The following is a 23,259-nucleotide window of genomic DNA, read 5'->3' as shown; positions in this document are numbered from 1 at the left end:
CTTCACAAAAGACAAAAAAGTTTTGTCACAGACTGAGGGAAGGCATTCTTCTGCATAGTACAGAGGGGACAAATTAATGCAAGCATGCAAATTTTGAAAAGTAGCGTACACATGTTGAGAGTACACAGCTGTAGTTGATAACGCCATTTGATTGTTCTGGGAGGAGAAAAGAGTTGAAGCCCAGATTACTAGTCCAAAAATACTTAATGGAGGTTTTAAAAGTCACAAAAATAGTGCATAAATTTAGAAATTATAAATATTGAAAGAAATGGACTAATTTAACATCTTTGCTTTTAGTTTTTTTGAGAGTGAATTTAGTTTACAGTTGAGAGTGGGTGTCAGGGTCAACTGCAGGCTGATCTAGGAGCTTGTGGTGTATCCGCAGACAGGGAATGGGTTGCATGTGTACAGTTCTACAATTTTTATATTCTGCGGTCCTGGCATGCCTGTGCAGGATGGAAAATGGCATCAAGACCTAGGTGAGGTGACTGGGGGTGGAACACCATTGTTTACCCGAAGCCCTGAAAATCCAAGATGGCAGCAGAAAGTCGGTGACTCTGTGTTGCAGATCGTTGGGACACTAGCGTGAACATCTGAACTTGTGCTTGTGAGTTAGTGCTTGAGTGCAGCCTCGTGAATCCAGAGCAATGAGATCTTGGGAGACAACATTGAAATTCTCAGAGGTGGGCTGTTGTTGGTGCCATCCAAATTGGAGCAACCTTTGGGGAGAATTCTAAGATTGGAACTCTGAAGTTGAAGATTGGAATTCCTTGTGAGAGAGACAGCTTCATGACTGGTGTGTGTGACTTGATATGGTTTAGTGTACAGGAAACACAGTTTTGGACGATTGGAAGTTTGCAGAAAATAGAAAACTGAAGAGGAGAGAATTGAAATCGTCTGCACTTTCAATAGTGCAACAATTGGTGTTCTAAAAGTAGATTTTGTTATCCTCAGTTGAATTTTATCCTAGCCTATGCCCTTGAAACTAAAATCCGTAACTTCCCCCTGGTTGTCCAGTGTTGGATTTGGGGAGCACCCCAAAGATGTGCCAGGGGGTCTCTCTTGGAAGTTCCCAGTTAAAGGTTTACCTGGCTGTTGTCCAAAAAGGCTAACTTCCCCTGAACATTTGCACTGTGCTTGGAGCCATCCAGCAAAGTGATTTAAATTTCTAACTTTGGATGGTTCAGCCAGTTCTAACTCTGAAAGAGTTAGAAATGTAAAAGCACATCCAACTTCAGCGTAGCTATTTTAAAGGCCCAAACTGAGCCCACATGGGATACCCCATCACACCTGCCCCACCCACCCACCTGATGGGGCCCGCCATCCCTGCTCCTGATGTCCAAACTACCCCACATCCCATTCACTTAATTTTTTAGGAATTTACCTTCTGCCTTTCATTGGGACCTTTAAACTCACCTGCTTTACAGCAACTGGTTGCAATCTGCCGCTGATTGGCAGTCTGAGCAAGTTACTGCAAGTTTAGTCTATAAGCAATTTGTATTTCGACCTTGTATGCTGAGGTTAATTTAATGAAGTTACATTGTCTTATTCAAAACAGAAAATGTCCTTTTCAATAAGCATGTCTCTAAGTCAAAGTATCTAATGTTAAAAAGTATATGTTTTGTTTTTGGCTTCGGCCGTAGTCTCGAGTTCAATACTGCATCTGCTCAGTCGCCAGCGACCATTCAGTGGGTCTGCTTAGCCTTCGAGACAAGAAGTGCATAATGCTGGCATCGAGGCATCTATTTCCAATTCAAACTATCAAGTGGAGACCTTCAGATGATTACCTAGTGGTTGGGTGTTCAGATGGATCGGTGTACGTGTGGCAAATGGACACTGGTGAGTCTATACTTCTCGCTTTGCATAGCTGTTAATATTGTATGATGTTTGCAGTCAAAAGGCTTAACAACTGAGAATTTTAAGTCCTCAATTATTTATGTTAAGCTGTTTACGTTCGATGCAAAAATAAATTTCTCTTCAAGTAAGGTAACAAAGAAGTTTACAGTTGGACATTTTAGGTCAAGAAATTACCTACCCCAAACAGAAGTGTTTTGTGAAGGTGCAGTAAATGTTAAATATACATGCTAAGTTGAGGAGAAATTGTGAAGAAGGGAGCTGGATGCAGTTTAAACTTGTGTCTTCTCTCATTGCTCTGTTGGAACTTGAGTAATATTGTGGGGTTGATCTGTTCACTTCGTTCTGTCAAGCTAATAGAACTCTAACTTTTCTGCTTTATGCCTGGGATCACTTCTATTGCTCTTCTTGAACGTGCGTATGTATGTTGTTCAAAACTATACATATATGGTACATTTTTACTGTCTGGAAATGGCAGACACTTTGACCAGTTTATGTTAAAACAGTTTACCCAGGTGCCCTTACCCATGAGATGGACAAAGGACAAGACTCAGTTCACTAATCAACCCAAATTTTATTTAACTAGTCCTTAATGCTGGGCATCCAAGGTGCCAGGGAGTCTGACTGAAACTGGGGAATACACTAATACTGTTCTTATTTGGTCAGGGCTGAGCACCTCCAATCCAGCCTCCAGGCTAAGTCCAGGCTTGCCGTTCCTCATCTCTGACTGGTTTGTGTTTTAAACCTGGCCTCTCTGAATTTCCGTCTGGCTTGGCTATTGGATGCTGTTTAATTTAGATTGCCCAATTCTGTGTTAGGCCTAGTTTTGCTGCTGAATAAACCTGTTGGACTTTAACCTGGTGTTGTGAGATTTCTTATTGTGTTTAGGCCTAGTTTCTCAGACAGTTGGCCACTTGGCCATGTTTTTAAATATTTCAGCTTCTTTTTATCATGGCTCCTCTTATTCGTCCCCTGAAATCAAAACACACTCATCATTCATGAATTCCATAACTTTGTGACACAATGGTTAGCACTGCTGCCTCACAGTGCTAGGGACCTGGGTTTGATTCCCAGCTTGGGTCATTGTCTGTGTGGAGTTCGCACATTCTCCCTGTGTCTGCGTGGGTTTCCTCCGGGGACTTTGGTTTCCTCCCACAGTCCAAGGAAGTGTAGGTTAGATGGATTGGCCATGCTAAATTGCCCCTTAGTGCCAGGTGGATTAGGTAAATGCATGGGGTTATGTGAATAGGGCTTGGATAGGATTCTTTCAGTGCAGACCTAATGGGCAGAATGGTCTCCTTCCACACTGTAGGATTCTATGATGTCTCATCTTATTCCTAAATCTAAGCAATATTTGCTCATGATTCTTAAGAATAATTTATGATAAAGAAATCATTTTTAAATTTTCCGTGCATAATCAATGTGTTTGTCCGTGTGAAGGGTATTAATTACCACATGGATACAATCAGCATCAAGCACTTTCAGAATGGTATAATGTGTCATACCATGTGTAAATAGAAAAACCATAATGGATCATGGATTATGATTTATATTCCACAAAGGGATGACCTTGGTGAATTACGCAAATACCACAAATAGAGTATAGATTGGATGTCAAGGAACTTCATAATCTGCTCAGTCAAGGTAAATTAAAATAAGATGCAAATTGTAAATGAGAGCTAAATAGATCCACAGATTTAAGATGAATTTAGATGATATCATAAAACTTACAAGATGCGAGGCTTGTGAGTGAGAAAAATAATTCTAGCGGTATTTGTGAATAGCACAATAGTTATCAAATGAATCGACTAGGAATCCCATGGTGAATGAAGCACCTATTGATTTTGATTTAGTTTATTATTGTCACATGTATTAGCATACAGTGAAAAGTATTATTTCTTGCATGCTATACAGACAAAGCATACCATTCATAGAGAAGGAAATGAGAGCGTGCAGAATTAGCATTACAGTCATAGCTAGGGTGTAGAGAAAGATCAATTTAATGCAAGGTAGGTCCATTCAAAAATCTGATGGCAGCAGGGAAGAAGCTGTTCGTGCGTCGGTTGGTACGTGACCTCAGACTTGTGTATCTTTTTCCCAACAGAAGAAGGCAGAAGGGAGAATGTCCGGGGTGTGTGGGGTCCTTAATTGTGCTGGCTGCTTTGCCGAGGCACCAGGAAGTGTAGACAGAGTCAGTGGATGGGAGGCTGATTTGTGTGATGGATTGGGCTAATTCACGATCATTTGTAGTTTCTTGTGGTCTTGGGCAGTGCAGGAGTCATACCAAGTGTGATGCTACCAGAAAGAATGCTTTCTACAGTGCATCTGTAAAAATTGGTGAGAGTTGTAGCTGACATGCCAAATTTCATAGAAACATAGAACAGCACAGGCCCTTCGGCCCTCGATGTTGTGCTGAGCTTTGGCCGAAACCAAGATCAAGCTATCCCACTCCCTATCATTCTGGTGTGCTCCATGTGCCTATCCAATAACCGCTTGAAAGTCCCTAAAGTGTCCGACTCCCCTATCAGAGCAGGCAGCCCTTTCCTCACCCCAACCACTCTCTGAGTGAAGAACCTACCTCGGACATCCGTCCTATATCTCCCACCATGAACTAGTTTTGTCTCCAAGTAACAGTTACATCCACCCGAGGAAATAGTCTCTGAACATCCACTCTATCTATCCCCCTCATCATCTTATAAACCTCTAAGTCGCCTCTCATCCTCCGCTGCTCTAAAGAGAAAAGCCCTAGCTCCCTCAACCTTTCCTCATAAGATCTACCCTCCAACTTGGCAGCATCCTGGTAAATCTCCTCTGCAATCTCTTCAATACTTCCACATCCTTCTTGTAGTGAGGTGACCAGAACTGTACACAATATTCCAAATATGGTCTCACCAAAGTCCTGTACAATCGCAGCATAACCCCACGGCACTTAAACTCAAACCCCTGTTAATAAACGCTAACACACCATAGGCCTTCTTCACGGCTCTATCCACTTGAGTGGCAACCTTCAGAGATCTGTGGATATGAATCCCAAAATCTCTCTGTTCCTCCACGTTCCTCAAAACCCTGCCATTGACCCTGTAATCCACATTCAAATTTGTCCTACCAAAATGAATCACCTCGCACTTATCAGGGTTAAATCCATCTGCCACTTTTTGGCCCAGCTCTGCATCCTATCAGTGTCTCTTTGCAGCCTACAACAGACCTCCACCTCATCCACTACTCTACCAATCTTGGTGTCATCAGCAAATTTACTGACCCACCCTTCAGCCACCACCTCCAAGTCATTGATAAAAATCACAAATAGCAGAGGACCCAGTGCTGATCCTTGTGGTACACCACTGGTAACTGGTCTCCTATCTGAAAATTGTCCATCCACCACCACTAGCCAGTTACTTATCCAATCGGCCAAATTTCCTTCTATCTCACACCGCCTTGTTTTCTTCATGAGCTTGCCATGGGGAACCTTATCAAACGCCTTACGAAAATCCATGTATATGACATCAACCGCTCTACCTTAGTTACCTCCTCAAAGAATTCATTCAGATTTGTGAGGCAAGTCTTATCCTTCACGAGTCCATGCTGACTATCCCAGATTAAGCTTCATCTTTCCAAGTAGTCAGAAATCCTATCCCTCAGGACCTTTTCCATTAACTTGCCAACCACCAAAGTAAGACTAACCGGCCTATAATTACCAGGGTCGTTCCTATTTCCTTTCTTGAAGAGAGGAACAATATTTACCATTCTCCAGTCCCCTGGCAGTGTCCCCATGATGTGGAGATGCTGGTGTTGGACTGGGGTAAACACAGTAAGAAGTCTGACAACACCAGGTTTAAGTCTGGCTAAGTTAGGGGTTCCATTCGTAGACATGCAGGGTAGAATAGGTGTAGGGTGATGCGGCGGCGTGGGCTCGTTGGGCCGAAGGGCCTGTTTCCCGTGCTGGGTTGTTCTTTGTTCTTTGTTCTTTTGTAAGTCCAACCAATTTATTTGACAGTAAACTCACAAGCTTTCGAGGTTTCCCTCTTTGTCAGGTGACTTAAAACTGGTTTTGTCAGACTTCTTACAGTATTCCCATGGACAGTGAGGACCCAAAGATCAAAGCCAAAGGCTTTGCAATCTCATCCCTTGCCTCCCAAAGAATCCTAGAACACATCCCATCTGGCCCAGGGGAATTATTGACCCTCAGGTTTTTCAAAATTACTAAAACATCTTCCCTGTGAACACCTACCTCCGCCAGCCCATCAGCCTGTATCACACACTCATCCTCAAAAACATGGCCTCGCTCCTTGGTAAACACTGAAGAAAAGTATTCATTCATTGCCTCTCCTATCTCTTCTGACTCCATGCACAAATTTCCACTACTATCCTTGATCAGCCCTAACCTCACCCTGGCCATTCTTTTATTTCACACATAAGAGTAAAAAGCCTTGGGGTTTTCCTTTATCCGATCAGCCAAGGACTCCCCATGTACCCTCCTAGCTCTCCTAAGCCCTTTTTGTAGCTCATTAGTCTTCTGAGAAAGTAGAGAAATTGGTTGGCTTTCTTAACTATAGTGTTGGCATGGGGGGACCTGGACAGGTCTGGACACCAAAAAACTTGAAGCTGTCAACCCTTTCTACTTCATCCCCATTGATGTACACGGGCATGTTCTCCTTTACTTTTCCTGAAGTCGATGACAATCTCCTTAGTTTTGTTGACAGTGAAAGAGAGATTATTGTCGCCGGATCAGTTCACCAGATTCTCCATCTCATTCCTGACTCCAAAAGCCTGTCTACCATCTAGAAGGCATAGGTAAGTTGGCATTGCAGTGGAATAATCTACAATTGCCTGAATAGATGCATATGCAAAATCTTCCCAGTATACCAGCAGTTGTTAATGCATGGGTGTATAGTGAGTAACAGGAGCATGCATGTAAACGTATCTTTTGTTTGTTATGAAAAAAGGGATGTTTTCTACTTGTAGTTTAGTATGAAACCGGGGATGTTTGAGTTTTGAAATGTAACAGGTTTCACACCTCAGGCTTTTCATGTGACTAGGCATTGAGTCCTCGGGAGGTGGGGGCGGGGTGCGGGGGGGCCGTGGTGGGCAGACATTTTAAGATCAGTTCAATGAGAGCCTCTCACAGGGGCATACTAATGAAGACAGCTGCCTTTTATATTTGCAAGAATCATCTTCTCAAGGTCAATTAAGGCTGGAGAATCAATGCTGTCTCTGCCAGTGACTTTCATGTCCCATGAAAGAATAAAAAGCCATACTTCCAATTAGCATAGTGTTCATACTGCAAGGTATTCTCGATTGTATTAAGTATCCAGGAAGACATTTGGGGGTATTTCATTGTCAGAAGTTTGCTGAAGTTTTTTTTAAAGAATGTTTTTAATGCAAGTTTTTCACTTAACACAAAAGGCAACAAATCCCAAAACCTAATACAGTACAAAGTAATCATTATGTTACATGATCATAAGCTAGAGGTTGGGTAGTTTCCTTCGCTCAATGTTTGAGTGATGTTTGTCCACACTCTTGAGGTTTGGGCTCCCCTGGGGGGAGGAGGGAAATGGGAGTCAGTATCCTGTTTCTTGTGAAGTTGTACTGTTGTGTTTCTGGTATCCTTCTTGTGAAAGTATATGCTGAAAGACCACATCTGGCATCTGTTGGATAATTGTGATGCTCCTCTCTCTTTGGGGTAATTTAGCATGGCCAATCCACCTAACCTGCACATCTTTGGACTGTGGGAGGAAACCAGAGCATCTGGAAGAAACCAACACAGATGCAGAAAAATGTGCAAATTCCACAGTCACCCAAGGCTGGAATCAAGCCTGGGTTCCTGGAGCTGTGAGGCAACAGTGGTAGCCAGTGCGCCACCCTTTTTGGATGTTGGTGGGATGGGATGTCTGAGTTCAGGTGAACATTGGTAATTTTGGGGACCCAGCAGGAGTTTATCAGTATCCTTCACTGTTGTAGATATTCAGTCCTCCTTGTCATGTGCATTTTTTGTTTTCTTGTTTATTAATTGTTCACACATTGACTGGACTGCTTCCTCACTAGGTTGTACATCACTACCTTCATAATACCAAATAAAAAGCAGATACTACTGTGTAACATTACAAGGGGGCACATGTTCAAGGTGAGAGAGGGAACGTTTAAGGGAGATGTGCAGGGGAGGTTTTTCACGCAAAGAGTGGTGGGCGCCTGGAACACGCTGCCAGAGGAACTGGAGGAAACAGGCACGTTAGCAACATTTAGGAGGCATCTGGGTGGGTGCATGAGTAGGGAGGGAATAGAGGGATATGGACCAATAAGGGCAGAAGATTTTTTTAGTTCAGTTAGGGCATTATGATCGGCATTGCTTGGAGCGCCGAAGGGCCTGGCCCTGTTCCTGTACTTGCCTTTGTTCTTTGAATCGCTGTTCCAGGTTATCCTCCTGGGTTGCATTGAACATGCGGATTGGCCATCCATGCCTGGGCATGCACCAGTATGTAATTCCCCCCACTCTGACAATGCCAGAGACGCCAGTGACAGTAACGTTTTGTGTGGGACTGTGTCGAAAGCCTTTTGAAAATCCAGATACACTACAGCCACTGGTTCACCCTTGTCCACTCTACTGATCACCGTCCTCAAATGATTCCAGAAGATTTGTCAAGCATAATTTCCCTTTGGTGAATCCATGCTGCTTTGAACCGATCCTGTCACTAGTTTCCAAGTGCTCAGTTATTACATCCTTAATAATTGAGTCCAACATTTTCCCCACCAGATTTCAAGCTAAGTGGTCTATAATTTCCCATTTTCTCTCTCCCGCCTTTTTTAAGAAGTGGGGTTACATTAGCTACCCTCCAATCCACTGGAATTTCTTCCAGAGTCTATAGAAGGCTGTAAAATCATTACCAGTGAAAAAAATGGCTGATGGAGTTTATTGCAGACAAGTGTGAGGTATTGCATTTTGGAAGGACAAACCAAAGTAGGACATACAAGGTAAATGGTAGGACACTGAAGAGTGCAGTAGAACAGAGGGATCTAGGAATACAGATACATAATTCCCTAAAAGTGGTGTCACAGGTAGATAGGGTCGTAAAGAGTGCTTTTGGTACATTGGCCTTTATAAATCAAAGTATCGAGTATAGGAGTTGGAATGTTATGGTGAGGTTGTGTAAGACATTGGTGAGGCCAAATTTAGCGTATTGTGTGCAGTTTTGGTCACCTAATTACAGGAAAGATATTAATAAGGTTGAAAGAGTGTAGAGAACATTTACAAGGATGTTGCTGGGACTTGAAAAACTGAGTTACAGAGAAAGGTTGAATAGCTGAGGACTTTATTCCTTGGAGCATAGAAGAATGAGAGGAGATTTGATAGAGGTGTATAAAACTATGATGGGTATAGGTAGAGTGAATGCAAGCAGGCTTTTTCCACTGAGACAAGGGGAGCAAAAAACTGGAGGACATGGTTAAGGGTGAAGGGGGAAAAGTTTAAAGGGAATATTAAGGGGGGGCTTCGTCACACACAGTGGTGGGAGTGTGGAAAGAGCTGCCAGATAAAGAGGTGAAAGCAGGCTCACATTTAACATTTAAGAGAAACTTGGACAGGTACACATGGATGAGAGGAATATGGAGGGATATGGTCCAGATGCAGGTCGTGGGACTAGGCAGAAAGATGGTTTGCCACAGCCAAAAATGCCCAAAAGGCCTGTTTCTGTGCTGTAATGTTCTATGGTTCTATGTGTCCATTATTTCTCGGGCCATTTCCTTAAGTACTCTGGGATACAGAGCATCAGCCCTGGGAACTTATCGGGTTTTAATCCCAACAATTTCCCCAATTTAGTTTCCTGACCAATAAGGATTTCCTTCCATTCCTCCATCATGTTAGACTCTCTATCCCCTAGTATTTCTGGAAGGTTATTTGTGTCCTCTTTAGTGAAGACAGTTCCAAAGTGTTTGTTCAGCTGATCTGCCATCTTTTTGTTGCCTATTATGAGGGACCTGCATTTGTCTTCACCAGTCTTGTCACTCATCTGTAGAAGGTTTTGCTGTCAGCTTTTATATTTACTGAAACCTTACTCTTGTATTCTGTTTTATATATTATTTTACTCTATATTTTAAACCATTTGTCCTCCTCTGCTGGATTTTAAATTTCTTCCAGTCCTCAGGTTTGGTATTTTTTCTGCCCAATTTATATGTTCCCTCTTTGGCATTGACACTATCCTTGATTTCCCTTGTTAGCCATGGTTGAGGCACCTTCCCTGTTTTATTCTGACACATTAGTGATATGATAAGTAAAGCAATTTGCTTTGATGAGGTGCAGTTCAGATTGGCTTGATACCAAAGCAAGGGACACAACTAAACAGTTGAGAAAAACAGCAAGCTGTTGGGAATTATGTAGGATTCAGTCTGATAGAAAAATTGGAATGTTGATCTCAGAAGGTAGAAGAAGAGACAGCTTGCAGACCTGGGGATGGTTGAGGCTACAGGTGGATTTGAGCACAAACATGAGAATTTGAAATAAAGTTGTTGATGGAGCAATGCTGGTATAGCTCTGAGTAGAATGGTGATAGATGTGCAGGATTTGGTATGGGTTAGAGTACAAGAAGTGAAGTTTATAAAGGGTGAAAGCTGGCACGTTGGTCATGAGACAATTGGAATGGATGATTCTGGATAAAGCAAAGCACAGATGAAGATTTTAGTTGCAGGTAGCAAAGGCAAGTCCAGAGACCAGGATAATGAGGTTGGAAATAGGCAGGTGAGAAAACCATCTGCTGATGTGACTCCATTTGTGAGATACAATAGCAATCCTATGGCACTATCTGAAGAAAAGTGGGGAGTTCTCACAGGGATCAGCATTTATCCCTTGGGCATCATCAAGAAAATAGATTTTGTGGTCACCTATCTGATTGTGAAAGCATTGTGTGCCATTATTCTTCTCTGTTGCATTTTCATATATTATAGAAGGTTAGGGGACATGGAGTTGGGGGTAGGGTGTTAGCGTGGTTAGAGGATTGGTTGTCAAATAGGAGGCAGAGAGTGGGGGTCAATGGGTGCTATTCGGATTGGCGGTTGGTGACTAGTGGAGTGCCCCAGGGGTCGGTGCTGGGGCCTCAGCTATTTACCATTTATATAGATGATCTGGAGGAGGGAACCGAGTGTATGGTGTCGAAATTTGCTGATGACACCAAGATTGGTGAAACGGCAAATTGCGTGGAGGGTGTGGAGAGTCTGCAGAAGGATCTAGATAGGCTGGGCAAATGGGCCAGGAACTGGCAAATGGAATTTAATGTTGGCAAGTGCGAGGTGGTCCACTTTGGTAGGAATAATGGTAGGAAGGATTATTACTTACGTGGCGCAAAACTGCAGCATGCAGCGGTGCAGAGGGACCTCAGGGTCCTTGTGCATGAGTCGCAAAAACCCAGCTTGCAGGTGCAGCAGGTGGTCAGGAAGGCGAATGGGATGCTGGCCTTCATAGCGAGGGGGATTGAATATAAAAGTAGGGAGGTCTTGCTGCGGCTATATAGGGCATTGGTGAGGCCGCAGCTGGAGTACCGTGTGCAGTTTTGGGCGCCGTACTTACGCAAGGATATTTTGGCCTTGGAGGGAGTGCAGAGGAGGTTTACTAGGCTGATGCCGGAGTTGAGGGGGTTGAGCTATGAGGAGAGGCTGAATAAACTAGGCTTGTACTCGTTAGAGTTTAGAAGAATGAGGGGAGATCTCATTGAGACATATAAGATGATGAATGGGATGGATAGGATAGAGGTGGAGAGACTCTTCCCGCTCAGAAAGGACAGTAGGACTAGGGGGCACAGCCTCAAGATAAAGGGGGGGCGGTTTAGAATGGAGTTGAGGAAGAACTTCTTCACTCAAAGGGTGGTGAATCTCTGGAATTCTCTGCCCGTTGAAGTGGTGGAGGCTACCTCGCTAAATATTTTTAAGACGCGGGTTGATGGGTTTTTGATAAGAGAGGGGATTAAAGGTTATGGGGAGAGGGCGGGAATGTGGAACTGAGCCATGACAGATCAGCCATGATCTTATTGAATGGCGGGGCAGGCTCGAAGGGCTAGATGGCCTACTCCTGCTCCTATTTCTTATGTTTTTATAACTTTGCCAAATCTTCAAAACTTTTCCATCGGCTGTTAAGCAATCTGGCACAACAAAAAGATATGGAAAATACAACATAAATGCAGATGTTTTATTTCTGTGTACGAGCAACATAGTTACATGATCTAATACTCTAGTTTACAATCCTAAATAATAGTTATGTTGGATGAACAAAATGATGCATCCCATATTTTTATTGAGGAAAGGGTGTCAGCCATTTGAGAATTCAATAGGTGATTTTGAGCATTAATGACCTTTGCAGAATTTAGTAATGTTTAAAGTTCTCAGATTTAAAACATCTGTTTTTGTACCATCAAGTAGTGAAGTGGACCAGAGATGTATGTATATTCCAGTCTTAATATATTATGAAGATGTGAAACCATTAACTGGAAAATGGGGTATTTTCCAATTCGTTAATTGTGTTCCTTCGCTTTTTTATAATTGCAGCATTGTTTGCAGTGTGGTGTATATCAGATGCTTTGTTTACTTGATTTCATTTCAGAGCAACAGAGGAACATAGATTGGGCATGTGGCTAAATGAATGGGATAGTTTTCTGATGGTCAATTATTAGTGCAAAATACTTCTGAACCTCGTGTCCTGTGGTATTCTTTTCAGTGCATAAAATGGGAACCGCTGTTGGAACTGTCAAATTGCATAATAGTTTGCTGCATATAGTGTTATAAAATATTTTGTGTTTAAGTCCTGACCAATTTTATGTGCCAGTTATATTTTTAAAATGACTTGTTTTTTCACGTCTGTGATGGTGAATATTGATGAGCTCCAGATACAGCATCTCTAAATTTTAATAAGTGTACCTTCTTCCCCACCCCCACTTCCCAGAGGACCAGTCCATTTCACTTACTTACTTAGGACCTCATTCAGTTCAGCTTCAATGAGCTTATTGCCTGAAGTATAGCCTCAGAAATTCTTGTTTAATTGATGCTGTAAGTGTGTATAAAGACAGAAAATAGAGACCACTCATCTCAATGCAATTTTCATTTCTAATAAATCTAAGTGTGCTAATGTTGAAAGTCAACATTTCAGGCTGCATTAGACACATCAACTACTGTGGAAAACTGAAGGAATAAAAACATAGTTTGAAGGGCATCATGGTTCGCTGAGTGTGTCACAAACTTGAAGAGCTTTCTAGAGAGCATTCTTATGTGCTCATGCACATTGCTGAAGGCAGTTGGGTTGAGTTGACCAGATGGTTTTACGGATGATTCTATTTGAAAGGTGATACTTAGAATTATTTGAAACTATTTGCTTCTGTGTGACTTGAGAAAGATTGGAATTGTGGAGATTCTCTCTTGATTTACTGAAACTTATTTGGAATTAATGGACCGGATTTTACATGAAAAATAATGGTGTCTCAACAAGGCACACACCATTATTTATGTGCAAATTGGCCATAGCTTTCATCAATACGGGAAACCCCAGGCTGGAAATTATCACAAGCTGCTGACTGATTGCACAGCTGAGCTGTTAGCCTGACGCAAAAGGAAAGTCTTGCTTAACTGTCAAGCAGTTGTCATGAATTTGCTGTATTTGCAAGTTTATTATCCCATAAAGTCTTCATGAATTAAACAGAGGAACAAAGGAACATGAGTTGACCATTCAGAGAGATCATGGCTGATCTATATTCTAACTCCATGGACCTGCCTTGACTTGAGCAAAAATCCATCAAATTCAAATTCAGAATTACTAATTGAGTTAGCATCAACTACATTTTTGGAGAGGAGACATCCACATTCATACCATCCTTAGTGTTACTGCTGAATGGTTTGGGTGCTGATTTTGAAGTTATGTATCATTGTCCTAGACTCCAAATTTGCAGATGACACTAAGCTGTGTAGCAATGTATGCTGTGAGGAACATGCTAAGAAGCTGCAGGGTGATTTGGACACACTGGGCAAATACTTGGCAAATGAAATATAATGTGGATAAGTATGTGGTTATCCACTTGGGTGGCAAAAACAGGAAAGAAGATTATTATCAGAATGGTGGCGGTTTGGGAAAAGGGGCAATACAATGTGATCTGGGTATCATGGTGGAACATTCACTGAACGTTGCATGCAGGTACAGCAAATGATGAGGAAAGCTCATGGCATGCTAACCTTCATAGCATTATAGGAATAAGGATGTTTTGCTGCAATTATACAGGGCCTTGGTGAGGCCACACCTTGAGTATTGTGTGCAGTTTTGATCTCCGAGTTTGAGGAAGGATACTCTTGCTACTGAGGAAGTCCAGTGAAGGTTCACCAGACTGATTCTTGGAACGGCAGGACTAACGTATGAAGGGAAGCTGGGTTGACTGGGCTTGTTCTCACTGGAATTCAGAAGAATGAGAGGGGATCTCATAGAAACATATAAAACCCTGTTGAGACTGGAAAGGCTAGATGTGGGAAGAATGTCCCCAATATTGGCCAAGTCCAGAACTGGGGGTCACAGGCTAAGAATAAGAGGTAAGCCATTCAGGACTGAGATGAGCAGAAACTCATCTTCCTCAGGGCGGTACAGTGGTTAGCACCAGGAACCAGGGTTCAATTCCCGATTTGGGTCGCTGTCTGTATCATTCTGCCCGTGTCCGCGTGGATGTCCTCGGGGTGCTCCAGTTTCCTCCTACAGTCTGAAAGATGTGCTGGTTCGGTGCATTGACCTGAACAGGTGCCAGAATGTGGCGACTTAGGGAATTGCACAGTAACTTCATTGCAGTGGTAATGTAAACCTTACTTGTGAATAATGAACAAACGTTTTTAAAAAAAACTTCTTCATTCAGAGAATTGTGAACCTGTGCAATTCTCTACCACAGAAAGCTGTTGAGGCCACTTTGTTAAATATGTTCAAGAGGGAGCTGGCCCTTGTGGCTAAAGGAATCAAGGAGTATGGAGAGAAAATGGGAGTGGGATACTGTAAGTGTAAGATCACAAAGAAATCACAAAGAAATGTGGGGTTTCTTTGTGTTTTACCCCAGTCCAACGCCGGCATCTCCACATACACTGTAAGATCAGCCATGATCATATTGAATGGTGGTGCAGACTTGAAAGGCCAAATGGCCCTGCACCTACTCCTGCACCTATTTTCTATGTTTTTCCTCAGCACAGATTTAAGAAAATGATCTCTCTTCACCCTTTTGATTCCTTTCGAGATCCTGAAGTTCAACATAATTATTCCTGAAATTTCTATATTATAGGATCACAAGCCTTGTTTATGTAATCTCTCCTCATAATTTCACCCTTTTAACACTGGTACCATTCTGGTGAATCTGCATTGCACTCCTTCCAAGGTTAATTTGTCCTTTCAAGTGCGCAGTACCTTCAGATGTGGTCTAACTAAACTTTGTATACTTCTAGTAAAACTTCCTCTCCTTCATGTTCTAGCCCTTGATAGAAGAGGATGAGCAGAAACTCATCTTCCTCAGGTGGTATGGTGGCACAGTGGTTAGCACCAGGGACGCGGGTTCGATTCCCATCGTGGGTTTCTCTTCTTATGTCAGAATGCGCAAACTGCAATAGCGGAGTTCTTCCCCCTATTTATTTTGCTTTTACAGTTACAATCCCACCACTCATACTGTCCACTTTTACTTTTACCATGATTATCCAGCAATATTGGGCAAATTGAACTCAATATTTGCTTTTGCTATACTTTAGGCATTAATTACAAAGGCATGACTTATACCATGTTGAACAGCTCACATATCCAGCCTTTTTGCAGGTAATAGATTTTAAAACCATAAAACAGGCTATTTTGGGCAGTGGGAGATCAAATTATGGTTATTGCAGTTCATAGGATAATATAGCACTTGACCCAACATGCCTGCGCTAACTTTGTGGTTAAGTTATCCACTTTATCCCACTTGCTTTTTCTCCATGTCCCTGGAATTTCCTTCAGTTCAAATATTTATCTAATTCTCTAAAGTGTTAACACTGAATCTGCTTCCACCAATCTTTTAAGTGGTGCATAAATTGCTGTACAATAAAAAGTCTCCTCATTTTACACACAGTTCTTTGACAATCATGATATAAATCTGTCCTCTCATTACCAATTCTTTTGCCATTGGAAACCATTTGTAAAAAAACTCGACAGTTTATGATTTGAGCAACTCTACCAGATCTCCTCATAATCCTTCATGATCTGAGAATAGCTGCTACTTCTCTTGTCCTATATAAATGAATTCTGGTAGTCTTCAGGAACACATGACGGAAAGGGGATTTGGCATGTGTAAAGAATCAGTATGTCAATGTTCATAAGTTGTCACTGTATAATGCTGTTAACCTCTCGATCCCTCAACATTGAGAGTTCCGAAGAGTCTTAGCTTTTTGAATGGAGAAATTGCTCCTCGTCTCAGCCTTGAATAATTGGCTGCTTAGTCTGAGACTGTACCACCCCGAATATTGATTCCCCAAGGGTGAATAGGTCTTGGGTCCTGGTGTGAATAAGGACACAAGCAGTTGGGCTTTGGATGATTTCATGCTTAGACGATAGAATGAAGGTAATATTGTATTCAAAAGCTATGTTGCCATAGTTTGCTTTATACTAATATCATGGAGTTGTCCTTTAACAGGAGTAATTCAAAATAAATAAAGACACATGTCTGATAAAGCTGCAGTGTGATTGTTACAACATTATTATTTCATAAATTAAATTTTAATGCTTTCAAAAATATATGTAGATCTAAATTAAGTTAGTGAAGTAATATTTAAACTTGATCAGTTAGTTTCTTCCAAAGTTAGGAGTACCAATCCATTCTGGCCTTGAAGATAAAGAATACAAATCCCTAAAAACAAAAAAAATGTCACCACATTCTGGCATCTGTTCAGGTCAAAGCATCTAACCAGCATGTCTTTCAGACTGTGGAAGGAAACCGGAACAGCCAAAGGAAACTCACTAGACACGGGGAGAATGTGCAAATTCCACATAGACAGTGACCCAAATTGGGATTTGAACCTGTTGTGAAGCAGCAGTGCTAACCACTGTGCCACCATGCTGTCCTATTTCTAAGTGAGTGATAATAGCAATTATAAATAATTTGTCACTGATTTTTCTCTTTTTCTACAGGTGCGTTAGACCGTTGTGTCATGGGAATTACTGCAGTGGAAATTTTGAATGCCTGTGATGAAGCTGTTCCAGCTGCTGTGGATACTCTAAGTCACCCTGCTGTAAACCTAAAACAGGCCATGACTCGACGGAGCCTCACCGCTTTGAAACATATGGCACACCACAAGCTGCAGACGCTTGCGACCAACCTTTTGGCCTCTGAAGCTGCTGACAAGGTATTTGAAAATTCTGACACATTCTAATTTAAATTGATTTGAGTTAATTTCATGAGTTTGCCTGGGAAGTGTAGATTTTTGTTTTGATGTAAACTCAAGCCTATATTGTCGAGCATCACTAAGCCTGAAGAAGAAGGCACAAATCGATGCAATGCTCAACTTGGGTATTAACGATATAGACTGGAGACAGGAAAACTTAAGCTGGTAACAAATTCTGCAGTTTTGGGATGCTGCAACTGTTTAGTTGGAGGGTAAGCTGCTACATTGTATTCGGATATCAGAAGAACAAGAATGCAGTGAATAGGCAAAACATATGCAAACAAGAAAAAGAAGCATTGACTATGAGCAATACTTGCACTCACATTTATTATTCTCTCTTTAAGCTATTGTAACATTTTAAATGAGTGTCGAGCTTGTATTGATTTGTATCTCATTTGTTTACCCGGTGCAGATTATGAAAAATATCATTTTTCATTCCAAAATGGGAACATGTGGTTCGTTCTTCAGTGCTGAAATGAATTGTAAATGAATGCGTTTATAAGCAAATCAGAAAGTTTATCTATGACCTTTGGAAGATCAGCTTGATGTTGTTTATTCACATCATGCTTTGTGTATAGTGTTACAATTACTTTTATTTTCTGTTGTGAATTTTTAATAGCAAGGTTTTATAGTGCAATTAGAGATAATAGCATTAGAAATGGCAACATTACTCAGGCTTCCAACTATATGGCCTGTAAAGGCCTGTTGGGGTCTAGGACATCTGCAATTATGTCTTCACCTACGTGGTAACAATTATGAAGATGAAGGATTAATCACTTCATGAAAAATGTATGCTGTTATCATGGATTTTGCAGTACTCTTTTGCAGAGATTAAAGCTGCAGCTGAAAAGCATAAAATCTCTTGGAAAATAATAGAAAAGCACCATCCTGTTGGTGAGCAGGGTTTCCTCCTTCTGTGAAGAGACTGCACCTTGACAATGAGGATGTTTAAATTAGCCCATGAAATAGACTACAAGAAACTCGTAGATTATGAGCAAATGAATTGAATGTGCAGGATTTCAAGAAGTAATGTTGTAAGAATTTATAGGAGTGAAGAATTGAATTTGATCCTCTTGGGGATGTGGGTACAATATTTTTCCCCACTTGTAAATGCAGAGGTCTTATCAAGTGTCAGGTGCAGTTTCTGGAAAAATGTTCTTTTGTTTTACAGGATGTTAGAAAATCCCAAGGTTAAGTGCTGAGTTTTGTTTTCAGTTGACTTCAGATTCAAGCCCGCAAAATCTCTTTGCCACTATAAAATCAAGGTCATATAGCAAAACTACCTGTGTTTGCCGTCATTGCACCAGTAAAAGTGATAGCAACTTATAAACACAATAAGCTGTCAGTGATCCTGTATTACTCCAGAGAGTGCATTGCCGATGTTCCACAGAGTGCAATTCCGAAGCAATGAGTGAGTTCATGAAATTTTCAAGCGAATTCCTTGAAGGTTTCCACTTGGGGATTTTCTGGCCTCCCCGCGCCATATTTCTCTCATTAGGACATGGCATGCCATTTACCGACGGTGGGATCTTCTGGTCCGGTTGCCATCAATGGGAAAATTCCAGCTGTGATAGGTCAAATTTTTCCATAACGATATAATGGAAATTTTAGAAGTTTATTTTAGCTTCTGTCTCAATCCAGTCAATGTTTAACTTACATTCTCAGTGAGATGAAAGTTGAAACATTTTAATTGCTTTTAACTTACTGATTTGCTGTGTTGATTGGCTGCTTGGTTATATCATAGTTGCTGCGCACTGATAGATTTGATGACAGATTTAAACTGCCATTGGAAAAGGGGAAAAACTGTGCCATAGCAATCATTCGGAGGTGGGAGGGTAAACTTTCTCATCCCCGGTGCCCTAATTTTGTAGCCCAGCAGGATGGCAGAATCACATGTCAGTCGATTCACAGGATTCCCTAGGAGTTTTCAAAAAAGAGCTGGATACATATTTGAAAGTGATGAATTTAGAGGGCTGTGGAGAGACGGCTGAAGAGTGGGACTAGCTGGGTAGCTCTTTTGGGTGCCGGTGCAGACATGATGGGGTGAATAGCCTCATTCTGTGCTACAAAAGTCTATGATTTATGGTGCGGTCTCACCAATGCCCTATGCAGCTGTAGAAGAACAAAGAAAATTACAGCATAGGAACAGGCCCTTTAAGTCTGCACTAACCATGTTGCCCAACCAAACTAAAACCCCCTACACTTCCGGGGACCATATCCCTCTATTCCCATCCTATGCATGTATTTGTCAAGACGCCCCTTAAAAGTCACTACCATATCCGCTTCCACTACCTCCCCCAGCAACGAGTTCCAGGCACCCACTATTCTCTGTAAAAAATCTGCCTCGTACATCTCCTCTAAACCTTGCCCCCTGCACCTTAAATCTGTGCCCCGTAATAATTGATTCTTCCATCTTAGGAAACGGTTTCCAACTATCCACTCTGTCCATGCCTCTCATAACCTTGTTGACTTGTATTAGGTCGCCCCTCATCCTCCGTCGTTCCAGTGAGAATAAACCCAGTTTCTCCAACTTCTCCTCATAACTAATGCCCTCCCTCCCGGGCAACATCCTGGTAAATCTTTTCTGTACCCTCTCCAAAAGCCTCCACGTCCTTCTGGTAGTGTGGCAATTAGAATTGAACACTATATTCCAAGTGCAGCCTAACTAAGGTTCTATAAAGCTGCAACATGACTGACTTTTATACTCTGTCTCCACACCCCTGCCTTGCAATAAAGACAAATATTCCATTTGCCTTTCTGATTAATTTGTGCACCTTCATATCCTTCTTTACCCTGTCAAAATTGTTCATAATTTTGAATACCTCAATAAGGTCACCTCTTAATCTTCTCTGCTCCAAAAAATTTAAGGCTAATTTCTCATCTTCCTGTAGCTCAAGGCACTTCGCCTCACCATTAACTACCCGGCCAATCTTTGCGTCATCTGCAAATGTACTAATTCTACCCCCCACCTAGTCATCTATGTTGTTTATATAAATGATGAATAATAGGGGATCCAGCATAGATCCCTACAGTATGCCACTGGACAATGACTTCCAGTCACTAAAACACTCTTCCGCCTGTCATCACCCTTTGTCTCATTCAACAAAGGCATTTTTGAATTCATTATCAAATTATCCTGTCCCATATGCATTTGCATGTGGGATCTTGTCAAAAGCTTTGCTGAAATCCATATAAACTACATCAAATGCACCTCTTCTACACACCTGATCACCTCCTCCACAAAAATTCATTAAATTTTGTTAGGCATGACCTTCCTCTGACAAAGCCATGCTAACTATTCCTAATCAAGCTATACCTCTCCAAGTGGAGATAGATGCTGTTGTTCAGTATTTTCTCCAGTTGGTTTCCAACCACTGATATGAGACTCACTGGTCTGTAATTCCCTGGCTTATATAGAAAACCCTCAAATAGTAGAACCACATTAAGGGTTCTCCAGACCTCTGGCACCTCCCCCATGCTATTAAACAATTGTGTCAGGGCCCCTGCAATCTTCTCCCTTGCCTTTCACAATAGCCTGGGACACAATTCATCAGGACCTGGAGGTTTGTCCGTTTTTAAGCCTGCCAACACTTCCAATCCTGTGTCCCTCTCTGTCAATTTACTCAAGAACCTTGCAATCTCTCGTCCCTGAATTCCATACCTTCATCCTCACTCTCTTGGCTGCGGATGGATATGAAGTATTCATTCAACACACTACCAATGTCCTCTAGCTTCACCCACAGTTTGTCTCCTTGGTCCCGACTGGGCCCTTCTCTTTCACTGGTTATCCTCTTACCTATTTCCACCTCGTTCAGTGCCCTGGAAACGTTAGTTCTAACAAATTCTGTCCCTTGGTAAAGATGTAGAGTATTAATTCAGAAGTTCAACTATTCTGCCATTGAGTTCAAACAATTTTAGATGGCAATTTGTGTCCATTTTGTTTCAGTTTGCTTGTTGTTTTGGTCTTTTAATCAGCAGCAAACATACCATTGCTGCAGCTCTTGTTTCTTGGCTTCTTTTCTTCCTCCATCACCATTTTCTTTGGCCCTGGAAGGCTAACTCTTCTGTCATTCATTCTCTGCTGTCTTTCACCCTATAACAGACTTTCCTTTTGTCCTTGTCCCATCCACCCCTTTGCTTAAAAACCCATTACATTTTCAACTTCTACCAGTTTTAATGGAGGGTCGTTGACCTGAAACATTAACTCTGATTATCTCCACAGATGCTGCCATAATCTGCTGAGTATTTCCAGTATGTTCTGCTTTTATTTCAGATTTTCAGTATTAGCAGTTTTGTATTTGCCGATTAGTGCTAATACTTAGATCTGACAGAAGAGGGAACCAATGCACCAGCATTAATTGATATCTATTAACTTTAAACAAAGTTCAGCTCAGCAGAAGTATTGAACTCAATGTTGTCATGCCAATAGTTTTTTTTAAACATTGGGGTGATTTTGAGCTCCCTGCCTGCGGGAATGGCAGAGTGCACTCAAAATTTGGAGAGACACAGCGAGATTCGTGACAGCAAATTTCTGAATTCCAATCTTCCATCCCCCTTGTTGGCAGAGCAGTGTGAAACATGCTGGGGGACGCCAGGAAACTTAATTTTGACCCATTAGCATGTCATTAGCGAGCACTCTCTCTGGAACTTCCCTGCCTCACTAGATATTCAGCAGGCACCGGCGTGACATCACATCAGTGCAGTTTACAACAGCTCTACCTAATCGTGAACCTGACACCTTCACCTCCAAGGGGGATTTTGAAGGTAAGTGCTCAGGCAGCAGAGGATGCAGATTAGTGTAACTGAGGGCCGGTGGTGGGAGTCCCAGAATTGTGATTCATGGAGAAGAATCCAGGAGGTTCACTTAGAGGCCTTATCTTCTCTTGATTTAAGGCTGCTCCTTGATTTAAAAGGGATGTGAAGGCTGTAATGCAGGAAGTACTTCCTGCATGCTTCTTCCTGGGTTCTTGTCTATGTCGCAGCTGAAGATGTACCCTTAATGTAGGCTGGCCAGAAGGTTGGAGGGCTTGAAAACAAGAGGCTCAGCAGTGAGGACTGTTGTAGGTAAAAGATACCTCTGAGACCAATTGTGAGTCAAAGTACAGCAAGTTTATTCAAAAACTTTTGGGAAATGCACCTGGTTCCTAACAGCGGTTCCCCAGGATTCTCCCCGAACACAACTTAAGAGTATTACGCATGCATCTTCTCAGTCTCAGCAGTTTCCCGGGCTGTGGATTGTTCTCCATCGTGGGAACATGGCTGCCTTGGCATTTCTTCATGGTTATCTCAAGGCCACAATTGTCATGTGTGATTAGCCCTTAGCTAACATACAGGCCGGCAAAACAAGTTAAAATTAACAGGACCAGTGTAACAATTTATATTCATAAGTTGTATAGCATATAATATGTATAATATGTTGGTACGTGACACATGAGCAGTACATAACGAATATATATGAATATATATTTAGGGCATGCAATCTTCACTATGTTAGGCAAAAGTCCACGAAATTAAAGACACAAACATCGATACGAGCTGGGTCAGCTACATTTCTGAACGGACTATCATAAACTTGTGTACAGCAGCAAGGACAGCTGCAGTCTTTGTCTGGGCACACAGAAGTAAATCTTGCATCTATCTGAGATACGTGAAAACAAGCTACATTCAAGTTGTACAATACTTTTTTCCACTCTCCAAGTATTACAAAGTTCATTATCCCAGCCCATACTGCAGGACGACTCTGAGTTACCCAGGTGGGGCCCCATGAGAGGTCAGACTGTCAGGGCACAGTAGGGGATTCAATAATGGGCTGAGACTCCCCCCTTGCGGCCTGAAGAACTTTGCATTCTAGGGAGGATGATGCAGTGTTATTGGTACCCACACTCAGGCAGCAGTGTGACGACAAAGGAGAGAAGCTGCCAGGCAGTACAAAACTACAAAAGGTCATGAATGTAGCCCAATAAGAACATAAGAAATAGGAGCAGGAGTAGGCCATCTAGCCCTTTGAGCCTGCCCCGC

General features: G+C 42.0%; 1 protein-coding gene across 6 annotated transcripts in view; it reads left to right on the top strand.

Annotated features, from left to right (window-relative positions):
• Positions 1-23,259, top strand: part of wdr7 (WD repeat domain 7) — a 695,157-nt gene that overhangs the window by 156,928 nt on the left and 514,970 nt on the right. For all 6 annotated transcript variants that reach the window (XM_080182523.1, XM_080182596.1, XM_080182751.1 and 3 more), the window contains 2 exons: positions 1,644-1,839; positions 16,988-17,202. In XM_080182523.1, the coding sequence (XP_080038649.1) occupies positions 1,644-1,839; positions 16,988-17,202 (411 nt within the window). The remainder of the gene's footprint in view (positions 1-1,643; positions 1,840-16,987; positions 17,203-23,259) is intronic.

The sequence above is a fragment of the Carcharhinus amblyrhynchos genome, chromosome 1 (assembly GCF_965287045.1).
Source record: "Carcharhinus amblyrhynchos chromosome 1, sCarAmb.v2.hapA, whole genome shotgun sequence".
NCBI classification, from domain to species: domain Eukaryota; kingdom Metazoa; phylum Chordata; class Chondrichthyes; order Carcharhiniformes; family Carcharhinidae; genus Carcharhinus; species Carcharhinus amblyrhynchos.
Note: the sequence above shows the minus strand (reverse complement) of the source record. Positions and strands in the feature narration are given on the sequence as shown.